At 42.7% G+C, this 24219-nt stretch overlaps 1 protein-coding gene across 5 annotated transcripts in view; it reads left to right on the top strand.

Moving 5' to 3' along the window:
• Window positions 1–24219, top strand: part of L1CAM (L1 cell adhesion molecule) — a 224327-nt gene that overhangs the window by 178837 nt on the left and 21271 nt on the right. For all 5 annotated transcript variants that reach the window (XM_077283642.1, XM_077283640.1, XM_077283639.1 and 2 more), the window contains 17 exons: window positions 1623–1731; window positions 2465–2655; window positions 8784–8906; window positions 9577–9747; window positions 10194–10305; window positions 11268–11452; window positions 12901–13032; window positions 13343–13480; window positions 14719–14830; window positions 15412–15578; window positions 17421–17580; window positions 17943–18067; window positions 18388–18489; window positions 19154–19351; window positions 19453–19523; window positions 20717–20939; window positions 21960–22075. In XM_077283642.1, coding sequence (XP_077139757.1) covers window positions 1623–1731; window positions 2465–2655; window positions 8784–8906; window positions 9577–9747; window positions 10194–10305; window positions 11268–11452; window positions 12901–13032; window positions 13343–13480; window positions 14719–14830; window positions 15412–15578; window positions 17421–17580; window positions 17943–18067; window positions 18388–18489; window positions 19154–19351; window positions 19453–19523; window positions 20717–20939; window positions 21960–22075 — 2435 coding nt within the window. The remainder of the gene's footprint in view (window positions 1–1622; window positions 1732–2464; window positions 2656–8783; window positions 8907–9576; window positions 9748–10193; window positions 10306–11267; window positions 11453–12900; window positions 13033–13342; window positions 13481–14718; window positions 14831–15411; window positions 15579–17420; window positions 17581–17942; window positions 18068–18387; window positions 18490–19153; window positions 19352–19452; window positions 19524–20716; window positions 20940–21959; window positions 22076–24219) is intronic.

Genomic DNA, 24219 nt, shown 5'->3' with positions numbered 1-24219 from the left:
CTAGGTAAATTTGGGCAAATAAAATGATCCGTGGGGCTATTGCAAGCCAAGGGTAGGATGTTATCCAGGGGGGACACCTTTCTTCTTACAAGCTGCACTCTTATTACCAGGAATGGAAATTGTTTGACTAAATTGTAAAATATTGATACAATTCTTTCTTATCTTTCCTTATTGTCCAAGGTGAGAGGTGCAAGATGATGGGTTTGGGAAAAAATATGATTTTACAGCACGCTGTCAGGAGATGTTTATGATATATGTGTCTGTGTGGCCACCCAGTGGCTGTGATGGGAATTGCAGCCTGTTTTTTATGAAAATTTGCAATCCTTTAGGTCATTTTTATTTCCTTACTTAAATGCAGTGTATATTGGGCTAAACATTTTGGCTAATGAGTTTCATTAAAAATATTTGGTTTTCACAGGCTTTATTTATCTCGCACATTGCTCGTTGCAGATGAGTTAACTGAGGATCAGATAGTGAGCTCGTTCTTACGAGGATTTTATACCTCTTTTGTGCTGATTTATGACAGTGTCAAAATTCTGTGCAGCTTTGATGTCATTTATGCGAATAAGTACAGAAGAATTAAAAAAAAGACAGTTATAAGAGTTACAAAATCCCCATCGGAACGAGCTCACTGACTGATTCTCAGTTATCCCATTTTACAGTTAGCGATGTACAGGCAAACAAAGTGTTACATATTTAATGGAACTCAATGGTAATAATTATTTTTAGCCCAAAATGGCCTCCACATAGCCCTCCAAACAGTATAATGGTCTCCACATTGCCCTCCAAACAGTATAATGGCCTCCAAATAGCCCTCCATATAGTATAACAGCCCCTAAATAGCCCTCCAAACAGTATAATGGCCTCCACTTAGTCCTCCATATAGTATTACAGCCCCCACATAGTGCTCCAAACAGTATAATGGCCTCCACATAGCCCTCCAAACATTATGATTGCCTCTAAATAGTCCTCCATATAGTACTACAGCCCCCACATAGTGCTTCAAACAGTATAATGGTCTCCACATTGCCCTCCAAACAGTATAATGGCCTCCAAATAGCCCTCCATATAGTATAACAGACCCCACATAGCCCTCCAAACAGTATAGTGGTCTCCATATTGCCCTCCAAACAGTATAATGGCCTCCACATAGCCCTCTATATAGTATAACAGACCCCAAATAGCCCTCCAAACAGTATAATGGCCTCCACATAGCCCTGTATATAGTATAACAGCCCCCAAATAGCCCTCCAAACAGTATAATGACCTCCACATAGTCCTCCATATAGTATTACAGCCCCCACATAGTGCTCCAAACAGTATAATGGCCTCCACATAGCCCTCCAAACAATATGATGGCCTCCACATAGCCCTCCATATAGTATAGCAGACCCTACAAAGCGCTCCATAGGCCCAAAATACAGGCATTTAAGTAAAAAAATAATGTCCACATTCTATAAAAAGATTTGTATTAAGTAATTGGGGGCAAATATATATGGGATTGCCCACAAAAATGCACAATAGTTATTTCCAATTTTATTTGGCTTTTACTAGTACCAGTGATAACTTCTTGGTAAAGTTGATTTTTTCTCTATAAATCTGTATGTTTTTCCTTCTTTCAGCACAGTTATTCCCTCCATCTTTCATCGAGCAGCCCCCAAAACTTTACGTCATGGATCCAAGCGATAATATTACACTCAAATGCGAAGCTAAAGAAAACTCCAGAGCTACGTAAGAACTTCTTTTGAGAAACGGTACCATAAAGGATGAATGTGAAGCTCAACCATTGCTACATTCATGTTTTTGGATTTCTGAAATTTAAAAAGGAATTTCCTCTAGTGGGGAAAAAAATTAAAAATAGAAAAAATAATAATTCCCATACCAGCGCCGCTCTTCCGTACTCAGAGCTGTGTTCCCCATCTGTATGTTAGTATCCACATTAACTTCCATGGTGATTAAAGGGATTGTCCATTACTGGGTGACCCCTTAAAAATGGGCCCGGACTGGTGAACATTATTCTTTAAAGAAATACTTCCTGCTCCGGCGCCACTCTTCCATGCAGTGTTTCCTACTGATGTCTTAGCATCAACATATGAGCGCTGCAGCTGATCAACGGCTGCTGGTCATTCTATGCAACGTTCATGTGAAGTCCAAACATCAACTTCTAGTAGAGACTTCCGTTGAGTGCTGCAGACAATCAGCAGCCACTGATTAGCTGCAGCGTTCATTTTATGCCTCCAATCAATGTCAATCCCAACATTGAACACAGCACTGTATTCGGATAAGTGGTGTCAGTCAAGAAGGTGAGTATTGTCTTTTTTGTTTGTTTTTAACCTCCTTTGGCCCTTTAATAAGGGGTGGACAATCCCTTTAACCATTACATTGACAAAGGAATCGTGAGAGACAGGGAAATTAGTTTTGGAGCCATTTGAGACCTGTACCCAACATTTTCTTTTGTTGTAAGGTATATGTGGGAGAAGGATGGAGTGCCATTTGAGACAAACGACACCAGAGTCTTCCTAAAAAAGAATTCGGGGACTATGATTATTTCCCCTTCCAATGGGAACATGAGGGATTTCCAAGGCATATACCGCTGCTTTGCCAGTAATGAACTGGGCACAGCGGTGTCAAATGAGATGCGTGTTATCATAGAAGGTATGTTTGATGTTTTTTTTGTATTTTTGAGCGTTCACAGAATTTCACCTGTTAGGGCAGCAGTTTGTCCTCCAGAGCTGCGTGCATGTCACAGGAAGTTCCAACGTTTGTGATAGCTATGGAGAATCACCTAGCTGCCCAGTTAGTGACTCAATACAAGACTACACGGACTCTTCACAGGTGAAAACATTGCCAACCACATGATAGCCCACACACAGGGGCGTATACAGAAATCATGGAACCCCAGAGCTAAATTCTTTATTTGGACCCACCTACACAAAAAAAATATTCAGCAGGATCACAGAAGAGCATATCTCACAACCTTGCAGCCCATACAAAGTAATTTACTCCTATCAAAGCCCCTAGATTCCCCTCTCATGGCCCCCATAAAGTATAATGGCAACAATATTGCCCCCCAAACATAGTATGATACCCCCACAGTGGATGCCTACCTACAAAGTACCCTCCACACACACAGTTTGATGACCCTATATTACCCACAAGCCCGCAAAGTGTGATACCCCCACAGTGATCCCAACATAGTATGATAGCCCCGACACATCCCTCCGTACAATATAACTGCCCTTACACCCGTCCACACAGTATGATGCCCCATACACAACTCTATACACATTATGATGGCCCCAACAACCCTCTACAATGTATATTGGCCCGCAGACAGTATAATGGCCTCCACATAGCCCTCCAAACAGTATAATGGTCTCCACATTGCCCTCCAAACAGTATAATGGCCTCCAAATAGCCCTCCATATAGTATAACAGACCCCACATAGCTCTCCAATCAGTAAAATGGCCTCCACACAGCCCTCCATATAGTGTAACAGCCCCTAAATAGCCCTCCAAACAGTATAATGGCCTCCACTTAGTCCTCCATCTAGTATTACAGCCCCCACATAGTGATCCAAACATTATGATTGCCTCCAAATAGCCCTCCACATAGTATAGCAGACCCCACATAGCGCTCGAAACAGTATAATAGCCCCCACATAATCCTTCAAACAGTACAATGACCCCCACATAGCCCTCCAAATTGTATAATGGCCCCACATTACCATCCAAACAGTATAATGGCCCTCACATAGCTCTCCAAACAGTATAATGGCCCCCACATAGCCCTCCAAACAGTATAATGGACTCCGCATAGCCCTCCAAACATTATAATGGCCCCACACATTCCTCCAAACAGTATAATGGACTCCGCATAGCCCTGCAAACAGTATAATGGCCCCCACAGAGCCCTCCAAACAGTATAATGCCCCCACATAGCCCTGGCATAAGACCCTCCCAACTCATGGGCCCCTTGGCGTCCAAGTTGTTTGCTGCTGTCAGCGATACGCCACAGCCCACACAGCTGGAATTTTTATTTTTGATAGGCCACATAAAATTATTTCAAAATAGCATACTACCTAGTTGCAAATGATAAGATCTGCAATACAAATAAGCCTTAATTAACATTTCCTGGCAATAATGAGAGGCTGGCATTATTAAAGGGGAAAGAATTCTTATGAAAGTGATGAATGACCTTCACAGGATGTGTAAAAGCGCAGTCATCATTTACTTCTACCTGCATCGGCTGTGCACTGTTGCTATGGAAACGGTTGCCACAGCAACTCTACTGCTGATGATGGAAGGTGGGGAATTAAATATTATATGCACCCCCGGTACTCCGCTGTCTTGGTTAACCAACCTAAGCCATCTTTATAGCATGCCGAGACGGGTATCGTCATTAAAGTCACTCTGAAGCAGTGCCCCAATAATGCCAGCCTACTTTTACCCTGTTGATGCCACGAAAAAGGCACTATTACTGTGTAGGGGCAGTAGAGGAACATTATTACTGGTAAGGCACTATTACTGTGTAGGGGCAGTAGAGGAACATTATTACTGGTAAGGCACTATTAATGTGTAGGGGCAGTAGAGGAACATTATTACTGGTAAGGCACTATTATTGTGTAGGGGCAGTAGAGGAGCATTATTACTGGTAAGGCACTATTACTGTGTAGGGGCAGTAAAGGAGCATTATTACTGGTAAGGCACTATTATTGTGTAGGGGCAGTAGAGGAGCATTATTACTGGTAAGGCACTATTACTGTGTAGGGGCCATAGTAGAGCATTATTACTGGTAAGGCACTATTACTGTGTAGGGGCAGTAAAGGAGCATTATTACTGGTAAGGCACTATTACTGTGTAGGGGCAGAAGAGGAGCATTATTACTGGTAAGGCACTATTATTGTGTAGGGGCAGTAGAGAAGCATTATTACTGGTAAGGCACTATTACTGTGTAGAGCAGTAGAGGAGCATTATTACTGGTAAGGCACTATTACTGTGTAGAGGCAGTAGAGGAGCATTATTACTGGTAAGGCACTATTACTGTGTAGGGGCATTAGAGGAGTATTATTACTGGTAAGGCACTATTACTGTGTAGGGGCAGTAGAGGAGCATTATTACTGGTATGCACTATTACTGTGTAGGGGCATTAGAGGAGTATTATTACTGGTAAGGCACTATTACTGTGTAGGGGCAGTAGAGGAGCATTATTACTGGTAAGGCACTATTACTGTGTACGGGCAGTAAAGGAGCATTATTACTGGTAAGGCACTGTTACTGTGTAGGGCCATAGTGGAGCATTATTACTGGTTAGGCACTATTACTGTGTAGAGGCCGTAGAGGAGCATTATTACTGGTAAGGCCCTATTACTGTGTAGGGGCAGTAGAGGAGCATTGTTATTGGAAAGGCACTATTATTGTGTAGGGGCAGTAGAGGAGCATTATTACTAGTAAGGCACTGTTAATGCGTAGGGGAAGTAGAGGAGCATTATTACTGGTAAGGCACTGTTACTGTGTAGGGGCAGTAGAGGAGCATTATTACTGGTAAGGCACTATTACTGCGTAGAGGCAGAAGAGGAGCATTATTACTGGTAAGGGACTGTTACTGTGTAGGGGCAGTAGAGGAGCATTATTACTGGTAAGGCACAATTGCTGTGTAGGGGCATTAGACATTAGAGGAGCATTATTACTGGTATGGCACTATTACTGTGTAGGGGCAGTAGAGGAGCATTATTACCGGTAAGGCACTATTACTGTGTAGAGGCCGTAGAGGAGCATTATTACTGGTAAGGCACTATTACTGTGTAGAGCAATAGAGGAGCATTATTACTGGTAAGGCACTATTACTGTGTAGGGGCAGTAGAGGAGAATTATTACTGGTAAGTCATTATTACTGTGTAGGGTCAGTAGAGGAGCACTATTACTGGTAAGGCACTATTACTCTGTAGGGGCAGTACGGGAGCATTATTACTGGTAAGGCACTATTACTGTGTAGTGGCATTAGAGGAGCATTATTACTGGTAAGGCACTATTACTATGTAGGGGCCATAGTGGAGCATTATTACTGGTAAGGCCCTATTACTGTGTAGGGGCAGTAGAGGAGCATTATTACTAGTAAGGCACTGTTACTGTGTAGGGGCATTAGAGGAGCATTATTACTGGTTAGGCACTATTACTGTGTAGAGGCATTAGAGGAGCATTATTACTGGTAAGGCCCTATTACTGTGTAGAGGCCGTAGAGGAGCATTATTACTGGTAAGGCCCTATTACTGTGTAGAGGCATTAGAGGAGCATTATTACTGGTAAGGCACTATTACTGTGTAGAGCAGTAGAGGAGCATTATTACTGGTAAGGCACTATTACTGTGTAGGGGCAGTAGAGGAGCATTATTATTGGTAAAGCACTATTACTGTGTAGGGTCATTAGAGGAGCATTATTACTGGTAAGGCACTATTACTGTGTAGGGGCAGTAGAGGAGCATTATTACTGGTAAGGCACTATTACTGTGTAGGGCAGTACGGGAGCATTATTACTGGTAAGGCACTATTACTGTGTAGTGGCATTAGAGGAGCATTATTACTGGTAAGGCACTATTACTGTGTAGGGGCCATAGTAGAGCATTATTACTGGTAAGCCACTGTTACTGTGTAGGGGCAGTAGAGGAGCATTATTATTGGAAAGGCACTATTACTGTGTAGGGGCAGAAGAGGAGCATTATTACTGGTAAGGCACTATTACTGTGTAGAGGCATTAGAGGAGCATTATTACTGGTAAGGCCCTATTACTGTGTAGAGGCCGTAGAGGAGCATTATTACTGGTAAGGCCCTATTACTGTGTAGAGGCCGTAGAGGAGCATTATTACTGGTAAGGCACTATTACTGTGTAGGGGCATTAGAGGAGCATTATTACTGGTAAGGCCCTATTACTGTGTAGAGGCCGTAGAGGAGCATTATTACTGGTAAGGCACTATTACTGTGTAGAGCAGTAGAGGAGCATTATTACTGGTAAGGCACTATTACTGTGTAGGGGCAGTAGAGGAGCATTATTTTTGGTAAGGCACTATTACTGTGTAGGGGCATTAGCGGTGCATTATTACTGGTAAGGCACTATTAGTGTGTAGGGGCAGTAGAGGAGCATTATTACTGGTAAGGCACTATTATTGTGTAGAGGCAGTAGAGGTGCATTATTACTGGTAAGGCACTATTACTGTGTAGGGGCAGTAGAGGAGCATTATTACTGGTAAGGCACTATTACTGTGTAGGGGCAGTAGAGGAGCATTATTACTGGTAAGGCACTATTACTGTGTAGGGACAGTACGGGAGCATTATTACTGGTAAGGCACTATTACTGTGTAGGGGCCATAGTGGAGCATTATTACTGGTAAGGCACTGTTACTGTGTAGGGGCAGTAGAGGAGCATTATTATTATTGGAAAGGCACTATTACTGTGTAGGGGCAGTAGAGGAGCATTATTTCTAGTAAGGCACTGTTACTGCTTAGGGGCATTAGAGGAGCATTATTGCTGGTAAGGCACTATTACTGTGTAGGGGCAGTAGAGGAGAATTATTACTGGTAAGGCACTGTTACTGTGTAGGGGTAGTAGAGGAGCATTATTACTGGTAAGGCACTATTATTGTGAAGGGGCAGTAGAGGAGCTTGATTTCTGGTAAGGCACTATTACTGTGTTGAACGCACAGTCCATCTATAGAGGCACAACGAGAGATACTATTAATATTTTGGGGAACTAAGGCAGGACTATTACTCTGTTGGTGGCACTGTAACGTCGGTGTCACGTGTACCTGTTTATGGGCCATTACGGACCACGATGCCTGGATCCGAACGTACAGTCTCATAGACATATATAAGGCTATAAGTTTGGGACAGCAGACCAGCCAACAGAGAATGGCACTGTCGTCCATATACGAACTGTTCGTGTGACCCCGGCATTACATTGTGGGGCACAAAGACAGACACTTTTTTATTTGCAAGGAATCAGTATAAGTATTTTTTCAGCACTATTAGTTTGCAACAACAGTAACAACAGTTAGTGCACCATTATTTAAGAAGTACAGAATGCATTTAACTACAAAGAAGACACAGTAATGAGGGCACCTGGGGTAGCAGCAGGTACAGTAAAGAGGACACTTGGGGTAGCAGCTGGTACAGTAAAGAGGACACCTGGGGTAGCGGCAGGTTCAGTAATGAGGGCACCTGGGGTAGCAGCAGGTATAGTAATGAGGGCACCTGGGGAAGCAGCAGGTACAGTAATGAGGACACCTGAGGTAGCAGCAGGTACAGTAAAGAGGACACTTGGGGTAGCAGCTGGTACAGTAAAGAGGACACCTGGGGTAGCGGCAGGTTCAGTAATGAGGGCACCTGGGGTAGCAGCAGGTATAGTAATGAGGGCACCTGGGGAAGCAGCAGGTACAGTAATGAGGACACCTGAGGTAGCGGCAGGTACAGTAAAGAGGGCACCTGAGGTAGCAGGTACAGTAATGAGGGCACCTGGGGTAGCAGCAGGTACAGTAATGAGGATAGCTGGGGAAGCAGCAGGTACAGTAATCAGGGCACCTGGGGAAGCAGCAGGTACAGTAATGATGACCTGTTAGAGGGGTAGTAGATTTGAACACTTGTGTGACGATGTCTTCATTTTCCAAGATGATAAACATGCATTGCCCATGTGTCTAGTACCATCTATAATTACTATGATGCTCAAATCAGATTGCACCTAATGTGATGGTTTTCCACCTCCATCAAATAATTATACGATGCGCTCATCCCCAGCTACCCCTAAATGGCAGAAAGATAACATACAGCCTGTAGAAGCTGAAGAAGGAGACTCAGTTGAGCTGCCATGCAATCCCCCAAAAAGTGCTGTACCTCCACGGATCTTCTGGATGAACAGAGGTGAGCGATAATCAACCATTAGCGTACCACTTGAACCCCTTACCACTGCTGCACCTCTACTCTGGTGGTCATCGGCAGGACTGTGGAGTCGGATTTGGAGTCGTGGAGTTGGTGACCATTTTGGTGGAGTCGGTATAAAATGGACCAACTCTGACTCCTAAAATATATAATAAATTGGGTCAGGGAAATCGAGGAGTCAGAAGTATGTCTTGCTGACTCCACAGCCCTGGTCACTGCCGGTAGTCCCAAATGGCATCCCTTTCATCTTTCTTAAGGCTGCTGCTGTGATTCATGCAAACATCAATGCTGAGGCCAGTGATTGGCAGCAGTGGTTACGTGAATGATGGATAGGTTGTCATAAGGTCCAATGTCAGCAAGGACCATAGCACAATGGCATCGGAGTGGTGGGGTTTCAAGGAGTAAGTTTGCACTTAGATAAAGTATGATGCACCCCTACTCATCGCCATCCTCATTATTTATGTGGATAAAACAGCATGGTCTTTAGTATTGACCAGACATAAGCATTGCTTATTTTGTCATCTTATATCACTCCCTACTCTTTGCAAAAGTCTGGAAAAAAAATTGTACTACATACTGAGACTAAAACTGTACATTGTCCAATTCCCCTTGTCTCATAAATGTATTTCTGTGTTCCTTTCTTTCACCTCAGCTCTGTTACATATAATTCAGGATAGTCGTGTCTCTATGGGCATGAATGGAAACCTCTACATCTCCAACGTGAAGGAAACAGATCAGCATCCAGACTACATGTGCCATGTCCAGTTTGTCGGAACCCGAACCATTATGCAAAAGGAACCCATCGAACTCAAAGTCTCTCGCTGTAAGATTCCCCTTAATGGATTTTCCCCATTTGGGATTTGTCATAAATTTGTGGTCAATGAGGATCCAACAGTTGGGACCCCCCTCAATCCCCACATCTTCTTTTAAGCTTTCTCTGCACAGATTAAATGGGGCAGTGATACAGCTCCATACAGGTTGGGTGGCTTCATCCCCTTCTCAAAATCATTGGGTATCCTAGAGGTCACCCCAAAAAACCTGCACATTGTAGCCAAAATGCCATCACTTACCAATAGGGCATTTAAGTTTATAAATTCTATGTAAGTGACCCGTCGTTCACTTTTTAGGCTTTTGAGTAGATCTCGAAGGAACTTGGAATTATTAAAAATGATTTTGATCCAATGTTCTGTCTGATCAGTAGTAGGTCAGGAGGAATCGTTCTCTGTATGTTGTACCTGAAATAATTAATTTCACATTTTCTTCCGGCAGCTAATTCTGTGAAGTTCCGGAAGCCCAGAATGATGATGCCATCAGGTAGCATAAGTCATTACTTGGCCTTACGAGGCGATCCTCTACAGCTTGAGTGCATCTCTGAAGGACTGTGAGTTTGGTGATTTGTTCCTTCGTATATTGTGACTTTATTTGTTATTTTATTACCTTGCAATCATAGAAAGGAAACTCCAATGGAGACACATTGGTTTCTTCCAAGATGCCCCTACTACCAAGAGCAGATATAGAGGAGAGTGGGCTCTTATGGCAGGAGCAAAAAAAAACATTGGTACATGGTGTCTCCATCCCATACTGGTATCAGCACTGTCTGGTACTTGTTGATCCTTTGACCAATTTCTTTGAGAACAAGAACACCTTGTGGCCTTCTGGCTACTTTTAGCCTCCATTATCTGCTAATGGGCCCCCATAAATGTTAGCTGAACCCCCCAATATTAGAGGAATTGGTCAATAGTATTATGTGTATTGGGTCCCCCAACTCTTGCTCCAACAGATGGTGTTGGGAGAGAGAAGGAACTGGCCAATCCTTTTACTCTCCGGGACATAAGCCAATGCTAGAGGAGTCTCTCTCGTAGAAAATATGAGTACTTGGCTGAGCTGAGCATTTTTGTGCACGGGGGGATCGCTCATCTGTGTGTATGGTAGCCTTACGATAACTTACTTGCCATCAATTCCAGGACAATCCAACAAACCAGATCACAAAAGGTTTAGCAGATTCCCATCCAAGACCTTTTTCGTGGTGTTCTTCTACTTCCTTTCATGGTCTTAGTCCATATTACGATGTGTCATATTGGGAATGTTTAGCCAAGGCCCCTATTTTGTTTTGTTTTTCTATACCCTCCATTTTTGTGGGTTTTCAATTAAAATAATATTTCTCAAAATGGGACGGACAACAATTCCAAACACAACCAATGGACTAGAGTGGCACTGCTCCTAGGAAGAAAAGATATATATCTATTTTTTTGGGTTTTGACAAGATTAGGTTTGGGTGTGCTATCTTATGATCGTAATCGTTTGATCTGTATTTCTTGACATCATATTGCTCACTTTGAACAGCCCAACACCAGAAAATAGATGGACAGCTAATACTGGAAATGCGGGTCTAGAACATTTCCGTATCGACGACTATAAGAAGACTCTTTATATTGAAAGCATCCTAGAAGAGGATGATGGAGAATATGAATGCATTTCCAATAACACGGAAGGCGAAGTGAGACATAAATACATTGTCCGAGTGGAGTGTGAGTACGGTCACTCATTTAGTTATAAAGTCATTTGTTTTCCCTACAGCTCCTCCACAGGCCAAATGAAGTATTATACATTGCCCATTAGACAGAATCAGATAGCAGGTTTTTGCTATGTAAAGACAGAGGCCATGATTCCAGCAATGTGTCACTTACTAGGCTTTGTTGTCCAGTTTTAATAAAATCAGTGTTTTATCAGCAGGAGATTATCACTACAGGACTAGGTGTCATGTACAGTGTGAGAAGACTAAGTACGAAGGGATGAGTGGAAGGGAGCCCAACACTTGGGACCCATAGGTAGATCTAAGGTCACCCTGTCTGTCTTAAACGTCCCTATATAGGTTCTGTACCTAACCCCTGCCTGACCCTGGCAATAAGCCCTACTTAGGGAAGAACGGGGTGTGCACTAGTCAATCCCCACTACCACTATAGACAGCTAGAGTAGACACTTATCTTGAGTAGACTTAGAGAGGTAACACAGATGCCCTCCAAACACCAAACAGGAGGATAGCCGACTTCTATAGCTCCAAGCCTCAGTAGGGGAAAATAGAAATATCACCGGCTATTCCCAGAAGCAGACAGGAAGTCTATAACACCCAGTCCAGGTGTGTCAATTAGAGCCGGGGAGGAGGTTGCCACTGGGTCCAAGAATCAGAAGGATTAGGAAGGTGTTTGCAAAGCCAACCGCAGAGACCTTCTGCAGCCAGATGCAGTGCAACTGTCTGCAGTCTCTGACACACCCGTGACACTAGGTGTCTGGTGCCTCCTGGTCCGACCCCGCCCCAATCACTGATTGGCAGCTTTCTGCCCATGTACAGTGTACACGTAATGCTGACAATTAATGGTGTAGGTGGGGTTATACAATGCTCAGCATTCCGAGCTCTGCAGAGAAGACGAGTCTATCCCAAATGCTGCACCAAGTAAACAAAGTGACACATCGCTGGACTCAGGGTCTCGGTCCCTACATCATGCTGCTGTCAGATCACATAACGAAAACCTGCTGACAGATTCCCTTTAAAAACAATGGATTGTTGGACATGCTGAGTCCCCTGGAGTGCAAGACGCTCTTCATAGCAGCAGTCTCTTATGGATAATAGGTGATCATGACTTGGGACTCCATCTATTAATTTAGGTCCACCTCTGGATTGTGCTCGGCATTTCCCGTGTCGCCAACTGTGTGAGACAGGGGCTGGCTTTGTCATTTCAATAGCCAATGATGGGGGATATCCTACCAAAATGAGCCAGGAAGGCCTATGTTGTGCACGAACCAAATGTGGACCTGCCACAACCCTAGATTGGAGGAATTTTCTGAGATTGTGTCACCTTTGTTTATTGATGTGTAGTAGTATGTTGTATCATTTGCTACTAGTTATCTAGTCATTGGGTATTAGCGGTTTACACCCTAGCAGTTTCAAGTTTAATAATTATCCAATTGTCCTTTTTAGCTGCTCCGTTCTGGATCAACAGGCCGAAAGATGAAATCCGAGGTCCAGGAGAGCACGTTAAATTTACCTGTGAGGTTGAAGGAAAACCCAAGCCTAAAGTCAGCTGGAAAATAAATGGAGAACCCCTAACGGGTATGTAGAAGGCTACTGTCTACCTTCTTGTAGTTTGGCAAATGTTGGCGGTACACACCATAGATGTTAGATGGTGATCGGACTAAGGAAATACTTATTGATCTCTCATCCACCAGAGACTCTTGGATCTTCCATGTATTTTGGTCGAGGTAGGTGTTATGGTAGACCAGTTGACTAGTATGGACCAGGATGGAAAACCAGAAAAATAGACTAAAAGAGCCATGATTGAATGACCATGTATAAAGTCACAAGAAATGTATTGATTTCTTGCGTTTTCATTGAAAAATTTCTTTCCTTTTTACATCCGCAGATTTGGGTCCAAATCGTAAAATGGAAGGTGGAAATTTAATATTACAGAACCTGAAGACAAGTGACACCGCTGTGGTCCAGTGCGAGGCGCGAAATCAACATGGACACATACTAGAGAACGCTTATATCTATGTCGTCGGTAAGTCTTCTGGAGTCAGGACCACATATTCAGATCTAGTCAAGTAAATAAGGCAGCACACTGCAGCGCTGAAACATGCAAACATGAAACATGAAAACTGAACTGCATTACTGCACTAGAAATATGAAAAATGAGAGCGTTTAGCGCATAAAAATGGCCAATTTTATGTGTACCTGGTAGCCACTTTAGGGCATCTCTCGTATACCAGGTCCTACGCTTTCCTTTCATCGCTGAGAATAAATGTCTCCATCTGAATGGGTACCTGTGAAACCTCTTCTTAGACTAACATTCTCTCTTTCTGTGGAGGGGTAATGGACCTGTTGCGATTTAAACACCTGTGACTAGGAGGCGGAGTGCTCGGTCAGAAGGCTAAAGAATACATTTCAAAAAACTGACCGTCACATCCAAACATAGACTAAGTGTGAACAGGTGCTGAACCTAGAGTCACCAACTCATATACAGTCAAGTAAATAAGGCAGCACACTGCAGCGCTGAAACATGCAAACATGAAACATGAAAACTGAGCTGAACACTAGAAATATGAAAAATGAGAGCGTTTAGCGCATAAAAATGGCCAATTTTATGTGTACCTGGTAGCCACTTTAGGGCATCTCTCATATACACATATTCAGATCTGGCATTGGTGAGCCCGGTTCTCAGATGGCGGTCCAGGCTTTGGATAGGTGACAACTTGCCTAATTCAGAAACATGGTGGGGAAGGGACTTCTCTTAACCTCCACTATCGCTACAGCCAGATTGTGACTTTCATAGATGACTTTTCTAATTCCTTACCTTCTTTAATAAATAATAATAATCTTTATTTTTCTATAGCGCTAACATATTCCGCAGCGCTTTACAGTTTTGCACATATTATCATCACTGTCCCCGATGGGGCTCACAATCTAAATTCCCTATCAGTATGTCTTTGGAATGTGGGAGGAAACCAGAGAACCAGGTGGAAACTCCGCACACGGGGAGAACATACAAACTCCTTGCAGATGTTGTCCAAGGTGGGATTAGAACCCAGGACTCCAGCGCTGCAGTGCTACCCACTGAGCCACCGTGCTGCCCTACTTTACTCCTTGTCTAGCACATAGGTATGGTGGCTCCAAGGATGTAGCAATGTTTTTTGGAGTTTCTGTAGGGACTTTTTCCACATAGCTGGGTTTTGCCATGGCTTTTGGCCTTATGGTGCTATGCTATGTGTATCTTTAATGGTCATACTTTTCTTCCTACAGAACTGGCCCCAGTTATCCTGACTCCAGATAGAATGAATTACTCGACCGTGGAGAACATTAATGTTTTCCTACATTGCAAATTTTTTGGTTCTCCTACTCCAGTCACTCACTGGTACGTATGTGTTTGTAACCAGCTACAGCCACTAAACTCCAGTTTAGATTCTTCCAACAGTTGGGCCAAGACCAACATTCATAGTCCGACCACAGCCCACGAAGTCCGGACAGGACGTTGTCTCCTGACCTGAGATCAACAGCTTCATATATGCCTATGAGGTTGGGTCAGGAGATCCGCGGCCGGTCTGGACTTTACTATCTACACTCTGACATTCAATGTTGGACATGTGATAGTAGTTTTGCCCGTGCACCTGGAAAGAATGTTTGTATACAGGGTATCACTATAAAAACAAAGGAAGGATAATTAGATTTTAAGGTCTGTCAACTATTTCCTAACCAATCCCATCATCTTTCCGAGACATCTAAATATTTGCAATAATTTTATTTTTTTTAATTGTGTGTTAAAACGGAAAATGAAAAAAGCTTTTGTATGACAGCCGTAAACCCAAAAATTGTAGGATTTTATTTTTATAGCAAAGGTCATTTGTATAGTTTCATCGGGATGATCAAAATGGTTGTAAATAGGGACTTAGCTTAAAATTGACATTATAGTTATAGGCTTACCTCTTATATTTGCAGGTACGACAGAGATATGAGGTCAGTGGTGATGAGGGATAGTTTCAACATCCTCACTAATGGCAGCATGGAAATTTCAGACGTGACCAGTGAAGACGAAGGACTCTACTACTGCACGGCCTCCAATAGCCAGGGCAACATGACCATCTCTGCGTATTTAGATGTCAGAAGTAAGTTCTTAAGGTTGGAAAGTTCTCTGCAGCCCATGGTCGGATCTGAGCGTCGTTGTTCTTGTGTCAGCCATCATTTTCTTCCAAGGGTATCTGAATAACGAGACATCGCCAGTAGAGATGAGCGGATCTAACAATATTAGCATTTGCCAAATTGGGCAGATTTTACCGAGAAATTTGAATTGCAGAAAAATTATTCTCTGCAAATTGGATGTCCAACAACAAAGAATAATAAGCGGAAGATGTAAAAAAAACAACAACAAAAAGTATACTCATCTCACCACTCACCTGTCCGGTCCTCTGCTCACTGGTTGCCATCTGGTGCTCAGAGCTGCTTCTTCTTATCTTATCACGACCTGCTTCTCCTTGCCTGTTCAATCTAGCTCGGACTTGTTGTTGCATCAAGGCCACGAGGGTCACTGTGCGTCACACTTCGTGACATCAAAGACGTGTGACGCACAGTGACTTCTGAGTTTTGGTCATAGTCTTTGGCTAGAGTGAACAGGCCAAATTACGATGGCAGAAAGAGGAGGCTTTCAGGAACGTACTGTGAGCCACCAGCTTCTTTGACCTGTTTACTCTAGGCTGGGATTTCCAGCTGTGACCAGGCCTCTGAGATCACTGTGTGTTGCCTGTCTGAGACGTCACGACCTCCGAGGCCTAGACGTAGCTGGAAGTCCTGGCCTACAGTGAATAGACCGGAAGATGAAGCTTGCCTCGGAAGGAAAAATAAGTGGCTCTTAGGATATGAAGGCTTTGAAGTGAGTATAATTTTTTTTCTGTTTTTTTAAACTTCTACTGGCCATCTACAGTTCAGCAAAATGGCGGCTGGATGGTAACTCGTTCTGTCAACTTGGGCAGAGCCGCCAAGCTCAATGATTGTCTACAAAACTAGCAAAACTCTATATGCATATACACGGAGTCTTATTGAAGAGTTTTCGGAGGAAAAACTCAGCAGAATCTGCAAGGTTTTGAGAAGTTTTAAGTTTTTGAGGAAGGTTTGGAAAGTTTCTGCTCCAAAAAACCCTATAATAGCTCTATTTGCATATGGCTATGGAGTGGAAACTAGTTTTGAGTTTTGGAGAAGGATTTGAAAATGTTCTGCTCCAAAAACTCAGTGTGCACTTAGCCTAGGAACTAAAGAGTTTTTCGAGGAGTTTTTGAAGCAGAAACTAAAGGTACCTTCACACTAAACAACTTTCCAACGAGAACGACAACGATCCGTGACGTTGCAGCGTCCTGGATAGCGATCTCGTTGTGTTTGACACGCAGCAGCGATCTGGATCCCGCTGTGATATCGCTGGTCGGAGCTAGAAGTCCAGAACTTTATTTGGTCGTCAGATCGGTGTGTATCGTCGTGTTTGACAGCAAAAGCAACGACGTCAGCAATGTTAAACATGGAGCTAACGACCTGTGAGAACGATAAGTGAGTCACCGTTCCGTCACAGGATCGCTCCTGCATCGTTGTGGAGCTGCTGTGTTTGACGTCTCTACAGCGACCTAAACAGCGACGCTGCAGCGATCGGCTCGTTGTCTATATCGCTGCAGCGTCGCTGAGTGTGATGGTACCTTAAGTGTAAATTGACAAAGAGTTTTTAATGGAGTTTTTGGAGCAGAAACTCTCTAAATTGTCCTTTAAATTTCAAAACACAAAAATGTGGAGTTTCTTCTCAGTTTCTGGTTCAGAAGCTCAGCAAAAATACTTTTTGTGTACATACCCTTGCACATTTTTTGGAATTCCTCCAACCTTTATTGGGCTCTAAAAAAACATTAAATTAAAAGTTCTAGAGCCCCCATATCCCAAATTTTACCAGCTTACATTATGATTGTCTCATTCTACAGATGCCACTCAGATAATCACTCCTCCGGAGACCCAGCGGGTGAGAAAGGGCGGAAAAGCCACTTTTGAGTGTATTCCTGTATTTGACCCAAGGATGGAGAATAAAGGCGTGGAATGGAAGAAGGACGGCATGGATATTAGAGAAGATGCTGCAGATGACAAGTAAGAGAGACTCTGATGTGGGGGGGTCCGATTTTTATCGCTATTGTGATATTATATATGCCAATTTTTGTACAGTAATCACTATTTGGGGTGAGAATAGAACATTAAAGAGAACCTGTCCCATTTTACAAGCAGTTATATCAGCACACTGATAATATGGCTCATGGGAGAAGATTTTGGATAAGTTGTATTTTATTTCATTTAATCCCTGCTCTTTCAATGGTTAGGAGTCCAGTGGGCGGTCATACAAGAAATCCTCTTAATAGGACCGCCCACTGGACTCCTCTAAGTGTAGAAAAACCATGATTTTTAGAGCTTGTTCACCTAACAGGTTGACAATTAGTTTTATTTTGTCTTTACAGGTATTATATTGAGGACTATTCTCTGAGTATAGCAAACGTACAAGAAGATGACCAGGGGGTGTACACCTGTGTGGCTCGTAGTGAACTGGACGCGGTAGAGAAAACTGCGGTTCTTGTGATGATTGGTCAGTATATAGAAGGGATTTAAGATGAAATCCAACTAGTCATGTAAGAAATGCTTTCTGGTGGGAATACCTGTTCCGTACATAGATCACTATATGGCGGCACTTGGAAAATGTGTCGCCATACGAGCTCAATCAGAGCAGATAGCGCCGCTGAGAACGTGGTGCCCACCTTTTAGTCGAACGACATTTCCAGATGTGATGCTTTTTTCAAAGTTTTGAAACTATTATTTATTACCACTATTTTTGTACTTTAAAAAAAAAATATCAAAAATTGAACGTAAAAATATATATTTTTATTATTTTTCAATTATTTTTCCCAGATCTTCCAGAACCTGCCTATGACTTGGAGCTTTCAGATCGTCAGGACACAAGTGTCATCCTCACCTGGACCCCAGGAGAAGACAATAATAGCCCCATTGATGGTAAAAACCCTGCAGTAGAACTTGCTCTCAAATTCACCCGTTTATTATTTATTCTCTTGATTTACAGACTCGTTCTTATTGTAATTAAAGGGAATCTGTCGGTAGGATCCACTTTCCTGAGAGGTCTACATGGGCATGTAGGTCATGGAAAGTTGATTAAAATGACACCTTGATATCTGTGATCCGATGTCTTATTCCAGAGAAATCCACATTTTTCTTAACATGTAAATGAGCTGTTAAGATCTAAGGGCCGGACATAGATCTACCCAAAAATCTGCCTCCAGATATTATTGTAAATGACAGGGAGTTACCATTGTGAGACATGTAATAACTGACAGTCCGCTTTCCTGATCTCACACTTGTAACTCCTCCTTTCATTTACACTAACCTCTGGAGGCAGATTCTCGGGAAGATCTATGTCCGGCCATAGATCTTAACAGATCATTTACATATTAACAAAAACATGGACTTCTCTGGAATAAAACATCGGATCTCAGATATCAAGGTATAATTTTATTCAGCTTCCTATGACCTACATGCCCATATAGACGGCTTAGGAGGGTTGATCCTACTGACAGATTCCCTTTAATAGTACAGAACTTTGATCCCCTTGATACATTTTGTTCCCCTCACGTGGTCCCTTACGCTCATTTTTGTCATCTAGAGTTCATCATAGAGTTTGAAGAAGACAACTTTGAGCCTGGGATATGGCATGAGCTAACGCGAGTGGATGGAGATGAGAACAGAGCCCGCCTGAACCTTTCTCCCTACGTCAACTACCAGTTCCGAGTTATTGCAGTAAATGAGTTAGGACCCAGCAATGGAAGTACATCGTCCGATCGTGTCAAGACACCCGAAGCAGGTGATAAAGAAGAGAGAGCAATAAGGAAAATAAATAATACATTTTTATTTTACATTTTCTGCATTAACGTACATTTCTTGTGTTAATTTTTTTAATCATAGCGCCCACGAGGAATCCCGTCGATGTCCGAGGCGAGGGCACAGAACCGCACAATATGAGGATCACTTGGAAGGTAAATTGGTATCACAGAGGTTGAACATGGAAATACTGGATGACACCCCCCCCCCCCCAAAAAAAAAGAAAAAAATAGAATTTGCATGTTTTGCAGAAACAGCCCCACCTATGAGTGGTGCAAAGCATTTTATTTAAATCTTTATTTCAAGGGTGCTAGTCTATTGGGATTTCCAACTTACTTAGAGGTATATATATATTTAAATATATACTGTATATACTGTACATATATTATGTATTTCTTAGGGTATGGTCCAACGGTGAACCTTCAAATATTTCATAGTGCCATGTTCACCTTCTACCTCCTGCAGGGGCAAATGAGCACCCAAGTTTGCTTGTAATACCCCAGTTAGGGGTCACGCAGGCGTCAATTTTTTTTTTACCGCGTTTCATCAGACTTCGGTTAGAGTTTTATTAGTGTTTTTCACTGATGAGAAAAAAGAAGATTCTCCACCTTCTCCCATCAATCAGCCTGCAGAAAAAGGATCCGACACAAATGGCATCTAAATCCCTGACCCATGGACTTGTATTGCCGATTTTGATATGAAACTTGGATAAATATCAAACACGTCTACGAGATTTTACACGGACTACATGACCCCATAGATTGTCATAGGTACTATTGAAAAAAATGGATAGCACTCGTACATGAAAAACTGACGCCAAAATGAGGCTTTATTCAGACGTCTGATGTTCTCGTACCAGTACTATTTTTTCATGAATAGTACTCGTTCCTATGATAGTCTATGGGGCTATTTTCCATGGAGATTTTTCACGTTCCATGGAAAATGGCAGGGACAGGTCCGATTTTGATTAGACACTTCAAATTAGTAAATATTAAGTAGTAACTATCTCACTAAGGATATGGCCAGATGTGAGGTGGTGCAGCTTTGACAGCTTTAAGCCCACCATGGGCTGATGCTTTCCGCAAGTGGTCAGAAATGGACACAAGATTAGGAAACATCATTGTACGGCAATTGGCCACAACGGTGGGTTGAGTTTTGGCTACATGCGACTGGCGGCATCTTCTGGCCCTAAGTCACTTTCCCATAGCTAATTGACTTCAGGTTGGAGGTAGAGAGGTGGGTACTGACTCTCTTTATGGAGACCAACTATGTATGGCGCCTTATTGCTAATGTTTCTTGGGGAAAAAAAACATGCAAATTCGTTGACTAAATGTATTTTTTTCTGTAGCCTATGAAAGGAATTGATTGGAACGGGCCTGGATTTGCATACATTGTAAAGTGGAGGCGGCAGAATCAGAATGAACGTTGGAATGAAAAGACGGTCACGGAAAATGTTATCTTTGTGGAGAACACCAATACATTTGTACCCTATGACATTAAAGTCCAGTCTGTAAATGACCTCGGCAAGGGTCCAGAGCCTAAACTCATCACTGGCTACTCAGGAGAAGACCGTAAGTGTCAGTCATCTGCCATAGGAATATGAAATACACATGCAACATGCTGTGCAAAATGGGAAAAAAAAAACAGAAATATCATCGATACCTCAGGGAGTCGTGATCAAGGACCCTAGAACATGGACTCTAGAGGAGGATAGTTTGAGAAGAGTAAGAGGACACAGAAGTGGTGGTGAAGTGCAGCTTAGGGCGGATTATACGATTGTCTGAACAGGTTGGTTTTCTAGGTTATTCTTCACTTTTTGAAGAGTAAAGATAAAGCAGTGTCTATTTTGAGAAGTGAATTCCAAATAAGCGGAGAAGCGCAGGAGAAGTTTTAGAAGCAAGATGGAGTACAGCAAGGGGAAAGAGGAAAAAAATAGGGAATAAAAAATCTATTAAAATAATTGGCTTTTCTGAGGAAGTGAATTCCAGAAAAGTGGAGAAGCACAGGAGAAGTCTTAAATACACTATTAAGGCGGGAAGTTGTAGGATATGAGAAGAGGGAAGGAGAATAAAGTGGGGGCATAAAGCGAAGATGTCCAGGAGGGTCCAACCTGTAGAGGTGTTTCTTTAATATTACAGTAATCTGGGACATGATGAAGACAAGTACAAAAATTTCACTAGTGGTCGACCCCTGCACCACCTGCAGATGACCTTACTGAATATTCCACCCCAGCCAATGCCTACATTTCACCCTTCCATGTTTTCATTAGAAAAGCAGTAAGGTCCCACCACCATGGTGAGAAGTAACCAAAGTAAGGAGAACAGTGTTAGGTCACAAGTATACACCTATTCTTCTTTACTCCGGTCTCCTCCACACTCCGTCTTGTGCATTTTACCCAAATTGTAACTCATGTTTTCCTTTCCTATGCCTTCTAGAGATAACATGGAAAATAGAAATACATACTTAGTAGTCCAAACACTTAGGGAATCAGCAGCACACGTTGTGTCCATTATAATAGAGGTCACACTCTTGGCAAATGAGAAGTAAGTGCATGTTAAGTGGCTAGCTAATACTATTCATTCTCTTTGTAGTTCCCACCATTATCCCTGAAAATATAGGATTAGAAGCTATTAATGACAGCACAATCAAAGTGGCATGGCTGCCGGTGCAGAAGGAAGGGTTAAATGGCAGACTAAAGGGGTTTCTGGTAAGTAAAACTATTTCAAGAATCTCTATACTTTCAAATTTGATCTCATTTGATAGATATTGTAATAAACATAGAAACTGCACATTCCGTAATTTAATAATTATGTTGTCTGACTCCCAAAATATCCCCCCCCCCAAAGTGTAGGTCAAAGGGGTGTCTTCCTTCTATCTAACTTTGCTGTTCACTGCCTGCTGTCAGGTGTAATCTGTTTTTAGTACCAGAGATGTAGAGACAGATTTCATGAAGTGGAGAGGGGGTGGTCTTTGTCTCTATAGAGATAGTAGGGGCGGGTGTTTGTGTCTATACAGTAAGTAGGGGTGGGTGTTTGTGTCTATACAGTAAGTGGGGGCGGGTGTTTGTGTCTATACAGTAAGTGGGGGCGGGTGTTTGTGTCTATACAGTAAGTGGGGGCGGGTGTTTGTGTCTATACAGTAAGTGGGGGCGGGTGTTTGTGTCTATACAGTAAGTAGGGGTGGGTGTTTGTGTCCATACAGTAAGTGGGGGCGGGTGTTTGTGTCTATACAGTAAGTGGGGGCAGGTGTTTGTGTCTATACAGTAAGTGGGGGCGGGTGTTTGTGTCTATACAGTAAGTGGGGGCGGGTGTTTGTGTCTATACAGTAAGTGGGGGCGGGTGTTTGTGTCTATACAGTAAGTAGGGGTGGGTGTTTGTGTCCATACAGTAAGTGGGGGCGGGTGATTGTGTCTATACAGTAAGTGGGGGCAGGTGTTTGTGTCTATACAGTAAGTGGGGGCGGGTGTTTGTGTCTGTACAGTAAGTGGGGGTGGGTGCTTGTGTCCATACAGTAAGTAGGAGTGAGTGTTTGTGTCCATACAGTAAATGAGGGCGGGTGTTTGTGTCCATACAGTAAGTAGGGGTGAGTGTTTGTGTCCATACAGTAAGTGGGGGTGAGTGTTTGTGTCCATACAGTAAGTGGGGGCGGGTGTTTGTGTCCATACAGTAAGTAGGGGTGAGTGTTTGTGTCCATACAGTAAGTGAGGGCGGGTGTTTGTGTCTATACAGTAAGTGGGGACAGGCTTTTGTCTATACAGTAAGTGGGGGCGGGTGTTTATGTCTATACAGTAAGTAGTGGCGGGTGTTTGTGTCTATACAGTAAGTGGGGGTGGGTGTTTATGTCTATACAGTAAGTGGGGACAGGCTTTTGTCTATACAGTAAGTAGAGGTGAGTGTTTGTCTCTAAACAGTAAGTAGAGGTGGGTGTTTGTGTCCATACAGTAAGTGGGGACAGGTTTTTGTCTATACAGTAAGTCGGGGTGAGTGTTTGTCTCTAAACAGTAAGTAGGGGTGAGTGTTTGTCTCTAAACAGTAAGTAGAGGTGGGTGTTTGTGTCCATACAGTAAGTGGGGGCGGGTGTTTGTCTATACAGTAGGTAGGGGTGAGTGTTTGTCTCTAAACAGTAAGTAGGGGTGAGTGTTTGTCTATACATTAAATAGGGGTGGGTGTTTGTGTCCATACAGTAAGTAGGGGTTTTTTTACAGTTAGTGGGGCAGGTATATGTCTCTCTATACAGGTAGTCAAGGTCTGTTTAGGAAGTGGGATCGGTCTTGTCTCTCTGCTCCTGCTCTTTTGGCATATTGCATAAAGGCATAACAAAAGGAAAGGCTTTTAGTTCAGAGCAATCATGCAATTGAATAATAAATGAAGGCTGAGAAGGGAGATAAAGGAAGTTCTAGCACATATAGTGCTGGCAGAATGTTGATGAAAATTAAATGCTCACAAAGAGTCTATTGTAAGTATATTTGACTAGTATGAGAACCAAAAATATTTTTTTCTATAAATGACATGAACATTTTAAGGAGGAAAACCAACTACACCAATTGTAAATCCATGATACGGTAGTTTTTGGTTTTCTAAAAAAAAGCACAATCATTCTAGAATAGAAAGTAGAACTCCATATCTGGATTTGTAGATCATTGTGCCTTACTGCCTAATTTGTTGTTCACTGCCTGCTGTCAAGTGTAATCTGTTTCTAGCAGTAGAGGAGACCGATTTTATGAAATTTGGGCAAGTATTTGTCATTCAATGTAAACAATCAGTGCTCCAGCGTACAGCATGGATGGAGTGACAGAAAAAAGAGCAAAAAGCAGCAGTCAGCGCCAGCAGAGATTATATTGTCCCACTATCG

The sequence above is a fragment of the Ranitomeya variabilis genome, chromosome 2, assembly GCF_051348905.1.
Source record: "Ranitomeya variabilis isolate aRanVar5 chromosome 2, aRanVar5.hap1, whole genome shotgun sequence".
NCBI lineage: Eukaryota > Metazoa > Chordata > Amphibia > Anura > Dendrobatidae > Ranitomeya > Ranitomeya variabilis.
Note: the sequence above shows the minus strand (reverse complement) of the source record. Positions and strands in the feature narration are given on the sequence as shown.